At 41.5% G+C, this 17,781-nt stretch overlaps 2 protein-coding genes across 2 annotated transcripts; both read left to right on the top strand.

Moving 5' to 3' along the window:
- Window positions 1-105: 105 nt before the first annotated feature.
- tmem176 (transmembrane protein 176) lies at window positions 106-7,929 on the top strand. Its single transcript, XM_079278207.1, has 7 exons — window positions 106-218; window positions 1,436-1,564; window positions 2,918-3,028; window positions 3,209-3,265; window positions 3,812-3,958; window positions 5,021-5,137; window positions 6,028-7,929. The coding sequence occupies exons 2-7, from the start codon at window positions 1,439-1,441 to the stop codon at window positions 6,085-6,087; spliced, it is 618 nt and encodes a 205-aa protein (XP_079134333.1). The 5' UTR covers window positions 106-218; window positions 1,436-1,438; the 3' UTR covers window positions 6,088-7,929.
- A 3,569-nt stretch (window positions 7,930-11,498) lies between these two features.
- On the top strand, window positions 11,499-13,640 carry tmem109 (transmembrane protein 109; the record flags this gene model as incomplete). Its single annotated transcript, XM_079278814.1, has 3 exons — window positions 11,499-11,798; window positions 12,349-12,451; window positions 13,147-13,640. Exons 1-3 carry the CDS (start codon window positions 11,592-11,594, stop codon window positions 13,638-13,640), a joined length of 804 nt encoding a protein of 267 aa, XP_079134940.1. The 5' UTR covers window positions 11,499-11,591.
- Window positions 13,641-17,781: the final 4,141 nt, after the last annotated feature.

The following is a 17,781-nucleotide window of genomic DNA, read 5'->3' as shown; positions in this document are numbered from 1 at the left end:
TCCGCTGAACTCTCATCCAAGGACGGAGAACATTCTCTCTCTCTCTCTCGCTCTCGCTCTCTCTCTCTCTCTCTCTCTCTTGTATCCCCGTACTTACCCGCTTGCACAGAAGAGAAAGCAGGGAGTGGTCGGAAGAAAGAAAAGAGGACAGAGTTATTAATTGATCCCGAGAGGAACAACTTTATTAGCATTCTAATAACTACCTATTGGCCATTAAGGTAAGTTTTAGTAGTTGTTGTTACTACCTCATAATTACAATCCCATCAGCAGTTTTCATTGAACAATGACATGAAATGACCTAAATGCGTTTTGTCCCCGTTAAAGTGAGAGGGCATTGGTGTTTACACGATGCGTAAAGTATAATTTAACATGTAGAATGAATTTCTGATTGAGGAGATGGTCCCTCGATAAACTTTGTAGGAGCACAGGCGCACAATAACGTTTCCCAAAAACACCAGGCTTCAACAGCCCAAGTCATGTGAGCTGTCAAGATTACGCAATAGTCTCTCATCAATTTTTGCGAAATCTTCTGTGCGTAAACGCTCAGTGGTGTTACGCACACCACCTATTAAATCACTGCACTATGGCAGAAACAGCAGTACTGCGTAAAGCTCTGACTGACAATCATTTGCAGTGACAGTCGGTTTTGATTGTTATACACTGTAATAATGTGGGGATTGAAATGGGTTTGCTTTTGTGAGTGGCAGTTTAAAAGCAGAAAAACAACGCGAATCTAGTGATGCAACAATATATAGCATGTGCCATGTTACAAAACAGTTTAAAAAGAATAGAGCTGTCAGAAGTCTGAAGGCTGCCTGGAAATGTGAACCAGTCTTAAGGACCACACCGATGAACAGCCATGATGTGTAGACCACATGGCTGTTGCGTTATGGGCTCAAACATGCACAATTACAGGTATGATTCATATATTTTTCCAATTTAATATTGATTTTTTCAATGAAATCTGAATTGAGTTTGTGTGAAGATGTTCCAGTTGGAGATTTGTTCAGACACGTTTTCATGTCTTCATGTAGACAACTAAGTTCCTGCAAAATAAAAGCTGAATGTGTTAATTTATTTCAGAGATTCCATTATTAACATTTTCCACCAGAAAGTTCAAGGAGATTTGGCCACAAAGTCAAACTTTGTTAAAACATATTGTTAGTCCCACTCACTACTATACACTGAAACCTATTGGTCATTAAGGTAAGTTTTAGTAATTGTTGTTACTACCTCATAATTACAATCCCATCAGCAGTTTTCATTGAATAATGACATGAAAAGAAAGAATGCCTACAACAATGTGGATTGTATTTCACTTCATTTGTTGTTGTTTTTGCAATACAACGTTCAGCTCTGTTGTTTTTTTGCACGAGCTGATCTATAAGATGATCAGATCACATTGTAAAGAAGTGGGCTTTGCTGTCCTCTGCAGGTGATGTCGGTGGCAGTCTCCAGGGATCTGACGGTGCAGGTGTCGGATGATACAAATATTGTTAAGCTGATTGACAGACAGCAAGCTCTGCGCACTGCCATCCAGAGAGGAGAGCCCAAATGTCTGGGGGTGAGTGCAGATCGATCTCTCTCTCTCTCTCTCTCTCTCTCTCTCTGTCTCTCTGTGTGTGTGTGTGTGTGTGTGTGTGTGTGTGTGTGTGTGTGTGTGTGTGGGTGTGTGTGTGAGTGGAGGTACATTGGCACACAGAAACCACACAGATCTGTCGAGTTTTAAGTATGGACCAAGATTTGCTTTTGTAAAAGAAAAGTCCAACATTCTTGAATACACTTGTGATACACTTGTTAGCTGTTGTGGACACGTGATAAGAGCATCAAGATCACTGTTTCATCTCTACCCGCTGTAGAGAGAGGTCCAGGATGTGTTTAGCCTAGCTTAGCACAAAGACTGCAGGCAGGGGCAAACTGCTAGCCGAGCTCATTCAACAGCACACCAGAAAGGTTTCTTGTGAACAAACAGCAAAAATTACATTGTCAGTTTTACTTACCAAAACATGTGTGTATCCTTGAGCTTTAACATTTGACAAGTCGTTTTTTTTTCAAAAAGTATTTTCAGTCCTGCATTGATTACACCTATATCTACTGGCTTTGCAGTCTTCTTCCTCCCTATCTTCATTGGCACATTGTAGCACGTCTTGGTGTGTTACAGCCACCTGTAGATCAGTGGAAGAGTGTGAAACATGATTTATATGTGTGCACAGCATGTGTGTCCTTGTGCGTGTGCACGCGATAAACAAAACAGGTAACCACTCAGACAAACTTCGACTTTTCACCCAGAAGACCGCTGTTCTTGTTGCCAAACGAAAAAGTAAATGTTGACATTTTGTCAGGTGACTTGTCAGCGTCATGAGTCACTTTCATTCTGTCCACAAAGGACATGAGCTGATGCGTGATTGTGACAAGGAAAGGTTTGGATCTTTTTCGGGTTTCTCCTCGCAGCAAACAGACGTTCTGAAAGATCCTAAACATTTTACATTTTCTCCGCTGTTGGAAATGTTTGGGTGTGCACGGACAGGCAACACCTGCCACATGGAACCCCAGCGAAGGGCCGCTGTCTGGCACCTCACATATGGGTCAAGTATAAATCCTGCTATGATTTTTCCGTGGCCCTCCAACTTATCTATTATCTGGATGGGTGGAGAAAATTGAGGAGCTTTGAGAATGTTGGTTCCCCTCACGGGAGTATTAAAGATCCAAACGTTTCTATGTCTCGATTTCAGCTCATGTCCGTGCGCCTCTCCTTGCAGAGAGTACAACCAAGGCTTTCCTCACTCACCTTCTCCACCGCTTCTTTGCTGTATTTTGGCAAGCCATGGCTTATCCTATGAAACAGTCACGCTAGTTAGTCAACTGGATCCTGGATCACTGGTGTCACTAAGTTGGTGTGTGTGTTTGTGTGTGCCAGGTGAGTCAGGTGATGCTGGGACTGATGGTCATGTCCTACTCCATTCCTCTGCACTTCACTGTCCTAACTGAAGTGGTCAACTTTGGAGTTCCTTGGTGGAGCGGCTTAACGGTGAGTCTGTGTGTGTGTTCTGCTTTTTCTAATTTTTCATCTAATTTTATTGAGATTTCGATCATGTGTTCTTAAAATAAAATAAAACCCATAACACGACCTAGGAAAAACACAGGGACCTTAATATTGTGACGTAATGTTCATCTGTGCTGACTTCCGTGTGTGTGTGTGTGCTCTTAGTTCATCACAGCGGGAGTGGTGGCTATCGTCTTGGACAAACACTGCACCATGAAGATTGTGAGTCTATAGACCACACACAGACATAATAGGGAATATTGATAATTCCAACACCTAAAAGCAACATTTTTGTACATGCGACCTCCAGTGACAAAATCAAATGACTTTACTTTGTTACATCAAACAAAGACTGACAATATTTTGAATCAGCTGCAACTATGACTGCTACAGTCCCATAGCAGCAGGCTAAGTAGCAGTAGGCAGCATCGTACTCTATGAGCTAAGGGGCTGTTGGGAAAGGAAATACAATCTTTTTTCTTTTTTGTTATTAAAAAAAAGGTTATTTGGTGATTTCTCGTATATTTTAGTTATGTAACTTAGTAAATTGTTTGTGTTCAAACAAGGATGTATCACCCATAAGCAGAGCTGGCGAAATGAGTCCAGTCTCATGACTGATCAGATACACGAGAGGCCATCTGGCCTCCTCACTGAGTATCCCAGCTCTGTCGCTGCTACAATACTTGTACTACCGCAGCTGCTCATATAACTACTACCATGTTCTTTACTGCCCCCCCCTAATTTTTAAAGCGATGAAATGTCTTTCAGCTGCAGGTCTGTTTGATGGCGAGCGGCGTGTCCATCGTGCTGTCAGTGGTGGCTGTGATCATCTACTCTGTGGACATCAACAGGAATCTGGAGTTGCCCTGCATCAAGATGGCATACGCCAACTGTAACGAGGAACACTACGCCACGGTTGGTTCCTGCTTCATTTCATATTACCATGCTTCCATGCTTCCATGCCAACAACATACCTTAAGACTTGAAATACTTCAATGTAAAGTGTTAAGACACCATTAGCCTTTATTGATCCCCAGAGGGGAGATTCAGGTGTAAGCAGCACAAAGACAGAATAAGTACAATAAATATAGAAGTAAAAACAAATGTACAAATAAAATAATAACAATACAACTAGTATAAAAGTATAAACTTTACAAAAATGAACAAGCGTAATAAAACACAAATTTGCAAAGTAGTGACAAGTTAAAGTGACAAGTTACACGATTAAGCGGCATGATATGATTAAACAGTGTACACCACAATAATATGTCGCAATGATACTTAGTGTTGTTTGTCTTGATTTATCAAATTGAAATATACAAGTATATGATGTAGTAAAACAGTACAGCAAAACATGGTAAAGTATGATAAAGTACAGTATATCGTTGTTATTATTTCATTTCACAACGTTGTTGTACAATGACTTGTATAGTCCAGAATGAGGTATAAAATACAGTATCATGAAATAGTAGTAATAATGATGATAATAATATATAATACAGCATGACATAATAAGGTATAGTGCAGCAATATAACAGAATATCAAATGTGATATGGTTTATGGTATAGTGTAGAATAAAATAATATGATTAGAATGAGAGCTGCATGTCGTGGGACACGTATTAACTCTGATTGAGTCAAATTCCAATGGCCATTAAGACAGCATTGAGCTATTCAAAGTTAACGTGCATGTGTTAAGTGTTGATGTTACACACTACTGTGTTGATAATTGACTCTCTTGCAGTGAACAAAACGGCTCTGCTACATTTCAAACACAGTCTGAGCCACACTGTGTGGTGTATGGGGTGCCAGGATAGCTTTATCTATGAGTGGAATACAATTACCTGTACTGTGACAGACAATTGATGAGTTGACAAAAATCTGAACTTTTGAATCAATAATAATCCTCTCTGACACCCTGTTGTCGTTCCTAATGAGACAAAAATGAATGGGGGTGCTGTGTGTCCTTTGTAACAGACGCTGAGCAGAGGACTGAAGTCGTCCCTCCTTCTCTTCACCCTGGCCCAGACAGCCATCTCTGCTGCTGTCTGCTTCCTCCTCTTCAGGCAGAGACACAACTTTGGACAGTATGCTGTAAGACTCCAACACTTTCTCTGAATTAAGACTTGACTGATCTACTCACAGAACATCCAAATCACATCACAACTGTTTCAGTGCTCATGTACAGCTTTTAAAGAGGCTTCTAAACTGGTACAAACAGGACTGGACAACCCTTTGTACTTGGTTTTCAAAATTCAGATCAAAAATAACTTCATCAATAAATTCTGGCAGAAGTCTTGGTATAGTTGTCAGGAAGACAATTAATATCAACAAGCGGGCTGTTGGCTGACCAAAGAATCAGCATGGCTGACAGGAAGATGTAATTGTGTATAATTTGCATCAAAGTGAAATAATTTGTTGTCTCTACTAATTATGTGATCAAGGGGAAGCACACAAAGGGACAAAACAATAGTCTCACCCTCAAACCTTGAGGTACACCACAAGAAAGCATTGTAGACGAGGAAATGGAGCGATTTCGTTGAACAGAAAAATGCCTGTCAGGACTTGAACCACTCGTGCCAAGCCGCTAATTCCAACATCATTAGCGGTGTTGGGCAACAGCGGTGCAAGAGCCGGCCAAAAGCATGAATGAACGAAGTGGCTGTTTAGAGCGCCTGAAATATCCTACAAGAGAGCTTGTAGAGATACTAACAATGAATAATATTTCTGTGGATTAAAATGAATCTTTTCTATGAAGGAAATGTTTATTTTTCTTATAATTTGTACCAAATAATAAGTGAAATCAATGTAATTTTTAGAATTTAACAGACATTACTTCTTTCCAACCCTGCATCACCCATTGAAAATGAATAAAGTTTCCACCAATATTAGCCTTGACTTATAATACAACACTGCTTTGTGCTATGCGAAGAAGAGAGGGAGCGCTAACATGAACGCTGACTCTCTCCTTCTGTGTTTTACAGACTCTCACTCAAGCTGCTCCATCAACCCCCACATCATTCTCACCCGCCGACCTGAACTGATCAATCGTTGGACCACTAGTCTTTGAGGTGATGGATCACTTCCCATCAAGACCTCTTTCACAAAGGTGACTGATCACCTTGTTGTACGTGTATTGATTTTGTCTATCAGCTTGTATCTATGGTTTATCCACAGCGCTACCTGAAATGCCACCAACTGAGGAGCATTTGCTTTGTTAGTGTCCTGATGAATGTCTGCCGAGAGCCGATTATGATATTATTTGTACACTTAAGCCAAATAATTCAAAACTTCAATGAACAACAGAGTTGCAGTAAAATGTATTGTCATGGCAGAAATAATACCTCTTAAACACTGGCATAATGGTTCAAATATGACACATTTACAAATGTATTAAAGGAGACAGAAAAGATAGAAAAAGAAATTCTGACACGTGAATCGACGAAGAGATTTTTTTTCCCCCTGTGGTAAAACCATCATAAGACATTGGTACGGCCATTCAATGTGAAAATGTATGCTGATAATGGTAGCAAACTTTCTGGGTGGTGCAGCCATGTGTGCAGAAAGCAGAGGACATTTTTGTGGCCGTCGGGCACAGATGGAGACAGAGCGGGATCAGGAACATTCTGTCATTTACACAATTTGACTGATTGCATATCTATTCTCCTTCCTTATGGCACACCACTGTCACCACGTGAAATGTACATTAAACGTTGCATCAACATGTGTGTAATCAAGGTGACTGAAGTGATTTTAGGTTAAAAAACACCTGAGTTTGAACAGGTCAGATTCAGGTGTGTTCAACCTTTCCGGGGTCAACCTACCAGAGTGTTTCACTGGTCAAGACTGTTGCGTAACTCACATGAGATCAGGGCCAGAGGGCAGACTGGAGATGAAAAAAGTGGAAGGTTTTATGGTCTGCTGAGATAACATTTTTACCTTTTAGAACGACATGATCAACATTTTGTGTGTAATCAAAGTACCATTCCCACAGTGAAGCCCATAGTGGCGGACTCATACTAAGGGGATGCTTCACTGCAACACACCTTTTGAGGGTAAATGACACTCATAGATGTAGTCTGTAGTAAAGCTGCCGCTTTGTGGGGAATATACAGTGTTTACCACCAAGTCAGTGAGCACAATAAACAGCCAAAGTACATATCAAATTAAAACAAACAAAAAAGCAATTCCTAGGTTCACTTTCTTACTTTCCCAGTGCTTTTTTATTACATGGTTTTGAGCTTATGGAGTTTGTGCAGGTTGACATGGAAGCTCTGAGCTTTGAGTTGGGATTGGATTTTTCCAAGATCAAGAATTAATTTTCATACTTAGCAATGTTAGTATCCTGGATTAACCAATTCAGAGTCCAGACCTTCATCCAGTCTGTGGACGTAAAAAAAGGATGTTCACTCACAGTCATGATGAGGAAAACACACTGCATGTGAGGAAGAAAAAATAAACTTGCTACTGGTGAGGAAGAGACCTCATTGCATCTGAGGAGAAACCTCCACTGCACGTCAGGCAGGAATGTCATTGAATGTGAGGATGAAAGGATGAGAAACCTGACAGCAGGTAACATGACTTCTCACTTCACTAGCAGTGCTGCACTTTGTTTTCCGAGAGCCCTCTGACTTCCAATGTGTTTCTTCATTTGAAAATGGTTTCATGGTGTTGTTGCAGTCTTCAGCTTTTCCTCACTTTTGGAATAGATGGGTGTATTTTACAAAGTATACATGATCATAAGGACTGTTTTTGGTTTTTCTAGAATATTTACAGTGTTATAAAATACAAGTTCTTTAATTTTTTACTAACTTTTATATATTTTTGTTAATTTTATCCAAATAAAATTGTATGTACATATATATGAATTAAACCTGTAGTCCACTGAGAGACATTTATTGAAACACGTGTGTGTGTGTGTGTGTGTGCGTGCGTGCGTGCGTGTGTGTGTGTGAAATGCCACATTGTGCTACAGCTACACAATCACAAAACCTTCTGGATTCTGCGTCATCATCATCCTTTCTGCACCGGCACAAGTCTTTCATAGAGTTCATTGAGGAATGTGGGAAATTGCAGTTTAATTGATAATAGTTGTGTGTTAGAAAAAAAGGAAGCAACCTGAGGGAGAGCAACAGAGGAGGATCCCTGTGAGGAGAGAAAGCACAAAGACTCTGGGGAAGAAGCAATGTTAGTAATGAGCATTAATGGGACATGAGTTCATCCAGAAGGAGAGAGAGAAGAGGAGAGAGGAGCTGCAGTGTATCCTAGGAAGTCCCCTGGCAGTCTAGAAGTATAGTATAGTACAATTCAACTTTATTTTCAGACACTTAGTCCATATCTTAAAAAAAAAGTATAGTAACACAGTATGTAAATAGACAAAATGCAGTGTATACATCCAGAGTTTCTGTGGTGGGTTGAGTTTGAGTGAGAAAACAGATCATTAACTGCAGGAGGTCGGACTTTCTCACCAGTACTCAAACATATCACGATATAGATATGAATGAAAATACTTGGCAGCACGGAAATGTTACTGGTTTCTGATCCGACGGCTGTGTGTCTCATTTCAGATGTATGAAGACATAAATAAAAGTAAAGCCGTCATGGAAACCTGTAGCACAGGGATTCCCAAAGTGGGGTGCGCGCGAGCTGCCTCTAGGGCAGGGGTTCTTAACCTTTTTGACCTCGGGGCCCAACTTTTCAAGTACAAAGTGTCCCGGGGCCCACTCTGACTATATGCATCAAAAGTGTCAGACAACCTGTAGGTCATACAGAAACAGAGCAGTGGGCCTTTGGAGTCAGTAAAAATTTAAGATTTTTGTCCGCATAAAATAAAAAAGTATCTTTCAGTATAAATAACTGCCGGTGGCTGTATCTGTACAGGTAAAGGACAGTATATGGCTGTAACTACACTATCAGTGAACAACTGCCTCACATTTGAAGAAGATTGGACAAAGTATGACCATTCTACAGTGTTTCTTCCATGAAGAGATCCAGGCGGAGCTCTAAAAGGACATTTGGAGACCCAAATGGACACATGGTAACCAAATGATATTCTGACACACTAAAGGTGTTTCTCCCTTTATATTTTGATTTTATATTATTTTCCTTTTATTTTTAGCCTTTGCAAATTGCAAAAACTATGTATATAAGGTCGAAGACATGGTGTGTGAGTAGCGGACTTGCTGTGCTTAATGGCTGCGACCGAGCGCACGAACGAGAATGAGAATAGATCAGGTACACAAAGGTTGGTTGACGGCTTATGGAATAGGAGGATAAGGTTTGTACTATAAGTACTAGCGTTTTCTGAAGGCAGTAGCTCCATGGTAACATCCGCTAGCACGTTGTCGGGTCTGTAATGTGTCTTATTCCGTCGAAATGCTGCAAGATACGACTTGCAGCGGTTATGGCGACTTTGGACAGTGTGTGTGTGGGCTCCTTTTGTGGAGAAACCATAAGAAATGAAAGAAAATCGATGATTTCTTTGCAAAGATGAGGATTTTGGGCATGCTGGGATACCAAACACGGACGCAAACAAGCCGTAGGAACGGAAGGGGAGGGGATCGAGGATGCCGGTGTTGAACAGCCAAAACCCTTGTTAAATAAATGAGATGATACAATGTGATGATCACAAAGACATTTATTATCATGTGTATGTAAACCTGCATACACAACAAGAAGCCCAACAGACTTTCACACGAGCGTTGGATGTTTCGTCGCTTGGTGTCGCTTTATTTTTGAAGGCTTCAGTGCTTCGTTTGATAGCATTAGCCCACATTCCACACACTGAGCCCTCGGCTCTGCCTCGTTGCCTCCGTTCACAAAGCCGTACTTAAGAAAGTCAGGGTTGTACTTGCACACACATTTAGACTTTTAGGGGGTATGGCACCACTGTCGTCTTCATTTTTTCTTTTTAATAACTTATCCATAACTTTCGCTACAGGCTAGCGGCTAGCTGAGTGTCTTCTTCTGCTTATTGCAGCTTGTTAAACAACTGACTGACGCATTATCGCCACCAGGTGGTGGGAAGCTATATTGTAACTGAGCGTCTCATGGATAACAGTGATATCTCTGGTGTCTTCAATTGATAACCTATGCGGTCCCGCGGCCCTCGCGGCCCACAGGTGCAAAACTGAAAGTTTTTCGCGGCCCTCTAGGTGGCGCTCGCGGCCCAATCATGGGCCGCGGCCCTATGGTTAAGTATCACTGCTCTAGGGGGTGCGCGAGAGGAAAAGTGTAATGGCGGTCTGATGGTGGAATAATATTAAATATTTAAAAAAAATGTAATTTTAATTTAAAAACTGTCAGGTGGGACATCTGAAGCTATCAGTCGTAAAAGAGGAGAGGGACAGAGAGAGAGAGAGGAATCGGAGGCGAGGGGAACGGAGAGGTGCAGCACAGACAAATCGGGAGCACATCGGCCCATCGCGGAGTCAAGGTGAAAAAAGAGGAAACGAGAGTGAGCATCAGACTGGGAAAAAAAGAGGAAATATGATGAAAAGTATGTGTGTCTGGGCTTCACTTGGATTGGCAACGCAGATTCCCCAAAGCCACAGTGCGTGGTGTGCAGTGAGGTTCTGGCTAACAGTCTGAAGCTCTTATTTACGTCGCCACCTGAACACCAAGCATGCCAGTGCAAGTCAAAAGCCCCTTACATTGTTTATATCGAAATTGGAGGAGTTACAAAACAGCCAAAAACAACTGCAGTCTCATTCATGTGTTGGGTCTATAAATGACGCACTACGGGCTTCATATCTGGTTACAGAATAGCGAGAAAGGGGCTACCGCACACAATCGCCGAAGACGTGAGCTTGCCAGCTGCCAGAGAGATGGTGGAATGTATGATTGGGGAGAAAGAAGCAAAAAAGTTGGACATGATCCCGGTGTCCAACAACACTGTGTCGCGCCGCATCGATGCTTTGTCCGAAGAAGATCCTGGCTACATTAGTCGCTCATTAATTGTAAATTAAATGTGATAATCTGCCTCTGAGCCTGTGCGTGTGTGCTCGCATCCGTATTGCTCTTTAAAAGTGACGCCTTGTGTAACTGAAAGTTATTGAAACTTTGTTGCAGTGTTTCAGGGCGTTTTCACACCTTCAGTTCGTTTGCTTTGTTGCAGTTGCTCCTTTGTTCGGTTTGTGTTCACACTGCAACATTTAACAGCGGACTAAATCTTGTAAACAAATGCCACGCGCGAGCAAACTGTTCTCTCATTGGTCCGATTCTTATGCGGCTATAAAGGCTTAAAAGGCTCTGTTGCTTCTTTTTTTTTTTTTATTAAGGGGGGGGGGGGGGGGTGCGCGAACCCAGTCGGGATGTAGAAGGGGGTGCGCGGCCTAAAAAGTTTGGGAACCGCTGCTGTAGCACACTCAGCCCAGTGGGTGGCAGACATCTTTTCTTTTCTTTTTTTATCCCCATACGTCTTTCCACATCCTGTTCAGCCTCCCCGTCGCTGTTTACCTGTAGATTTAGTCACTTTTTTATCGCTCATAACTTTCTTTTTTTTTTTACTTGAAGATTGTTGCTTTTTGGTCGGTTAGCTACTTTCAGTATGTTTGACCCTTCGATTCAAAGAGCTCTCGGCGGGCTGTGTGTTCTTAGCGCCTTGTTGCTGTCTGTGTCGGGGGAGAAAGTGTTCGAGAGTCGCTCCGGCGGCACGATCCAGGAGCTCCGGGCGGCCCTGGCTGAGCTGGCCGGGGAGGGAAGGACTTACCTGGGCAGACTGGCCGGGGAACAGACGGTGCTTTCGGTACAGAAGGTGAGAGGTGGAAAGAACTCAGTCGGTCAAAAGAGTGCAACACAGTTTGCGGCTTATCGGAGAAGGCTAGTATGCAACATTATGGATTTGCATATATTTTCATGTCTGACATAGGGGACTTACATATTTAAATATATCCACACAGCAAAGACAGAGAGAGACCTGCACCTAGAAAACCGAAGAGAAATAACATGTGATGGACATTTGACGAGAACTCTTAACTGTCCGAACAACACACCAACAACGGGGAAGCAAAGGGAATATGCCCATTCTCTTCATCAATACGCTTTATTTACACACGTAGCCCAAGCTAGGACCTGTAACACATACTAACACATGGGCTGCAGAGGTCTCGTGAGGGGAAAGTTCTCTGTCACGTGTTATCGTGTTCACATGTGTTGGTGAGGATAGTTGATGGTTTACAGACTTCAGAGCAGTTGAAATGATTTTTGGGATGGTCACAAAATAAATAGTCGAATGAGTTTTATGATTTGTTACACCACTACTCATCATGCACCACCTTCAGCTTCTCTATGTACCTCTCCTCCAGGCTTTCTCTCAGGTCCTAGGTGCCTTGGCAGGAAGTTTCTCCGCGGGGCTGAATGTGCTCTTACAGTATGTCTCACACTTCCTGGAGGCTGCTGGTTTCCAAGGTGAACATCTTGAACATTTTTTTTTTATACACCCATCACATTTTTACAAACTCACTTCCTGCTGTAGCTTTGAGTTGCACTCACAGTTTTCTTCTGTCCCCTACAATGAAGGACTGTTAGTGACATTAAAGTAGGACCTTCAAATAAAGTGGCCTGGATCAACTCCATAAACTGCAGTGTTTCTGCTTGTTTCTATGGAGCCAAATCCAGGCCAGTAGTTTTGATCATTTTAAAAAAAAACCCATTTAAAACTGAAAGTTTAAGTTTTGGCCTTCGACTTTGAAAATTATATTAATGTATTCAAACTAAAAATAAGTGTAGGAAAAGTTTTTTGGGGTTAAATATAACTTTGAGGACTGTGATTAGAAGATTTGAAACTGTAAAATAATAAACTCAATCTGAAAATAAAAATCTTTTATATATTAGACTTTGTTGCAGTGGTAAATGGACTTGTACTTGGGGCTACCATGCCCATCAGGACTGTCTAACATTCACAATCGAGGACATGGGTTTAGTTAAACAGCATGCACCAGACTGACTCATTGAAATGAATGGGAATACTGTGCTCTTCATAATGATTTTTATTAAATTACAATGTCTTTGTAATCTACAATGAATCAAAACGTGACATTATTAGACATCGCAGCGCATTACTAAACTCTTCTCTTTGCTCTTGGTCTTCCTGTTTGCATCAGGTGGTTTCCCCATCAGCAAAGTGACCCCAGAGGGGCTGATCTTTGTGACCCAGTGGGTCCTCGCGGCTCTCATTGGCTACTGGCTGATCTCCCTGGTCTTCAGATTGGTTACCTCCACTCTGAGGCGGGCTCTGTGGCTGCTTAAAGTGGGCCTGGCTCTGGTCGGTTTCGGACTCATCCTGAGCGACCGCAGCGTGGGCAACGACACCATGGCCATCCGATTGGCCGTGCTGGTGTGCGTCTGCGTGCTACTGGGTGTCGGGACTTTGAGGAACTCCAACGCGGCTGATAAAACGGTTCAGCTGGAGGAGCAGGTGGAGATGCTGGAGAGACGGCTGAGAGAGATGGAGAGGCGGAGGAGTGACGGAGGAGGGATGGAGAGAAGTCTGTTGTCTCCGCTGTCTTCCTTCCTGATGCCACCAGCGCCGCTGACCTTTAAGGGCTTCTGGAACTTCAATCCAGAAACATTTCTACAGTTTGGATGTTTTCTATAATGTGTTTCAAAGTAATCTATTACTCATGATTTGTTACTAGCTGATATGAATACTCAGTCATTCCTGGAAACAGTGATTTGAGTTTCTTCCTTTTTAAAAAGGCAACTTGTTCCTAAGAATGTGCCAAAGTGTGAAGGAAAAAGCTTTTATGTCCATTGTTCTGACCGTCTTCACGTTGCATTAAAGACACATTTTGGGAAATATTTGTCTTTGCTTTATTTTTGAAAGTTGGATGAGAAGGTTGATGCCCCGCTGTCGCATGAACATGATATCAATCTTCTCCTCTCACTCTCGGAAAGAAAGCCAATAGGCGTGTTTTTCAAAGTTGTTTCAAAATGTCCAAACAACTCTTCATTAACTTATACTATGATATATACATATGATATGATAATAGTAATGGTATTTACAGTCAGATCAGGTCCATCTTTCTGGCATTTCCCATAATGCTGCTGGGTTACAGCCCAGAGGTCAGAGCCGTGCTCTGATTGGATATGGTAGTAGACTATACGCTTCCGTTGAAGTCATGAAGGCTTTGATTCCCTCATGCTTTGGATCCATTCTGAGGGGAAAGTAAACCACATGAGTTAACTGACATTCCACATGGTCCATGAGCAGTGCTTTATTGCAGGGAGTTGTACACTCTATGACATTCAAATTCTTCACCCATCATTTCAAATCTGTCTCAACAAACATAAGTCCTCAGTTTTAAATGCTGACTGTGCCTTGAATGTTGCTCATTTGCCAGTATGACAGTTATTATTTTAAACATTATTAGTGACCTGAGCGGTTGGGCTGTGTACTGTATGTTTCCTCAGTCATGTAGTTTGTATTTAACACATTCCACCAGCTGACATTGTGAAACTATTGGATAGAAAACTGTTGTGTGCTTTGTAAAGCCCTTTAAAGAAATACAAAGCCAAAGACTACTTTTACTTTGGAGAGTTTCTGAGATGAATATGTACAGCTGTCAAAAAATGATGTCAAAAAAAATATGTAACATTTGACAGGTGTGAAGATTGTGATCCTGAGTAGACGAGTTTTTGTTGACTTGGAGTATGTGCAGAACTGTAGATGATATATTGTACTAACCCCACTTTGTGCTCCCTCACATTCAAGTCACAGAGCGACGCAACCACTTCACGCCATGCGATGTCTCGCTTGTCCTTATTTTTAGAACAGGTTGTTTTTGGACTAAGGCAGCAACTTATGACCATTTTGATAACCAATTTAACTGTTAGTTATTACTTGCTTGGGATTTGCATAATCATGTATTTCTTTTATTTATTAGGACCCGTGGTTATGACATCCTTTGCCAGGTGGTCTTTGATTTATTTGATAGGTGTGATTCAATTGCTCCACATCATTTTGGCACACACAAAATATATATATAAATCTATATATATATTTTTTTTTTAATGTGTAGAAAAGTGAGTACGAAACAAGTGCCAGCAAGTAAGACAGGGACAAATGCAAACTGAGCAGAATAACAACAATAATAGGTTTAGACCGAAGAGTATAAAAGTGAGAAACAGGTCCAGCTAAATGTTTACAGCTAGGTGTGTGTGTGTGTGTGTGTGTGTGTGTGTGTGTGTGTGTATCTTATGTCTGATCCGGTTAATGCGTGAGTGAGGGGTGTCGATTGAGGGTTAGGTAGTAATATGGGATATATGCCAATCTACACAAATACTGTACATGTACACAAATATCCCTATTAATATACACTCACCGGCCACTTTATTTGGCACACCTGTTCAAAATTGCCGTGCTGTCGGACAACTCCACAGACCCAGCGAACGAGCCAACATCAACAACCAAAAAAACTAAACTAAACGGTCCATCCATGACCAGGGAAAATATTAAAATAATCATAGATAGATTTGATTTAATTCATGAATTAAACATTAATTAATTTGCAGGAGAAAAGTAAATAGAAGTAAGTCTACGCATCATAAACTTACTAGCTTACTGTTAACTGCTCCCTCCATTGTCTTCAGGACATGGTTTCTAAGACGGGTGACCATATCCGTCTATCTATTCCTCCACCGCTGCAGTGAGCAACGGACTTTCAAAATAATGTTTTTTAAATGCGTTAAGGCAAAATAACAGTCGGCGTTAATTAATGAATGCGTTAACTTGCCCAGCACTAATATATAAATATATATATACATGCAGCAGGATAAATCAGCTTTCTCAGTCAACAGTGAACACACAGGAATGTATTTCTTCAGTGGACTACATTTTCCATCAGCACTGATTGGACGCCTATGTAGAAGGTGGCACAATGTCCCTTTAACGTCCACTGAGTTTATCAACAGTATCATATAAAGTCATCCGCTTGCAGATTTTCACTCCAGCTGTCTCCTGTAAAATTCTTTTAATGGTGAATGTCTTATTGATAATGAAAGAAACTGACACAAGAGTTACACATCCAAATACAGTATGTATGCTATATATCATGTCAGATGTAGAATGAGAGCTATGAAACCACGGTTCATTGGCATATGACCCAGAGGTGGACGGAGCTGGAGAGACCAAAGTACAACAAAAGTGGTCTCCAACTCCGTTAACACTCATAAACATCGACATCTACACTTAGTGAATATAATTGGTTATATTTACGAACACAAAACTAAATACATAAATCATATTTTTAACATTATGTGTATAACAATTCATCTCAACATTGCTAGATGTGAGGAACATCAGATATAGGACACAAAGAATACAAAATAAAAGAAACAGACCGGTTCACAACTTGTCCCAGTTTAATCTGCAACTCCAGAAACCCAGTTGCCTCGATATCATGCAGGACATAAAGTGATTCCAGTATTTTGTCGTGTATTTACTCACCTCCAGAAACTAAATGAAAGATTACGATACTGTAAAGAAAGGCATTTGTGATTCTACTCACGGTTGAATGAATGAGTTTGTGGTTTTAAGGGGAACATTCTAGAATGCTGCTACTTCCTGCTTAACTGTGATTTGGTGATAAATGTCCGGGACGAAGGCTCTGAGTGGATGAGTGATGTGTTTTTTTGCTGTAAAGGAGGCAAAGGCCACCCTGAAAGGCAGTCAAAGTGGTTCTTCTGGTAGCATTCTTACAGTTCAGTTGTTAGCATTTACCACAGACGGACATCACACCAAACCCGGGTTATTTGAATGTAAGTATTACTTTTAGAGGATCCGAGGGGTTTGTTGTGATTTCTATTTGACTTCGACACACAAATTCATACCGATGACCGATGCAAACTCGAGACCGTTGACCTAAGAAGAGACATAGAATCCAAAAACGAGGTAGCTGTTGTGTTGTATTGTAGTCTGTTTCATACAGCTCTTCTCATTATTTAGGATTACAATTAGGAGTTCTGCTGATACCCAAGCCACACCTTGGTCTTGAAGACCCGACCCTGGTGAACCCAACTGTAGTGCCAAATCTGACTCCAAAAGCAGGACTAACGCTGAATTACCAACCTGACGAAGCGATCCACAACATCTCCTGACATACTAAGAGCCTCGAGGCGGGTCCTGTATTATCTTGTGTCCAAATAGAGCCTTTTAAATAAAGTTGTAAGATGTTTGTGTCTATGACGATTCTCAGTCATCCAGGTCATGGTGTATCTGGAAGCGCTAAGTCAAAAGGCAACTGGACAGCATACCTGGGGCTCCAGGCGAAATATCATTAAGATGTCATGCGTGTTCTACCATGTGTAGTACTACAGTACTGTACAGGTGTTGAGTACAGCACACTGAGTGGGAGGAGGGGAGATCGGGAGATTGATCCTTCCATGAACAGGTTTATATAAGAACAAAAAGTCCACACTCTTGTCTGCTGCCATTTCACTGCAGCTGGATGGCACAAAGCTTGACCAGGCTAATTCAACACATTAGCTTTACAGAAATTGCTTACTAAACGACATTGGAAAATAAGGCAAACTGAGATATACAGCAACAAAACAGTCTGGATCTAGGACTGTGGGTAGCAGGACACAGTGTTGAGTAGGTGGTGATCCTGATAGTGACTATAATTGCAAAAGCTTCTTTCCGGTAAGACCAGACCAGGGGTGGGATAAGGGAGTCTGAAACCCATAAGTTGAACCATGTGGTTTGTTTCCTTTTGTTGTTCCTCGAATGTGACTCTTTG

This window comes from Melanostigma gelatinosum (genome assembly GCF_949748355.1).
Source record: "Melanostigma gelatinosum genome assembly, chromosome: 11".
Classification (NCBI taxonomy): Eukaryota; Metazoa; Chordata; class Actinopteri; order Perciformes; family Zoarcidae; genus Melanostigma; species Melanostigma gelatinosum.
Note: the sequence above shows the minus strand (reverse complement) of the source record. Positions and strands in the feature narration are given on the sequence as shown.

Bases quoted from the DNA above. Each gene is read 5' to 3' on its own strand.
- tmem176 (XM_079278207.1), top strand. From the start codon at position 1,439: ATGTCGGTGGCAGTCTCCAGGGATCTGACGGTGCAGGTGTCGGATGAT. The intron at 3,959-5,020 runs GTTGGTTCCTGC...CCTTTGTAACAG, and splicing joins ACGAGGAACACTACGCCACG to ACGCTGAGCAGAGGACTGAA. The intron at 5,138-6,027 runs GTAAGACTCCAA...TGTGTTTTACAG, and splicing joins ACAACTTTGGACAGTATGCT to ACTCTCACTCAAGCTGCTCC.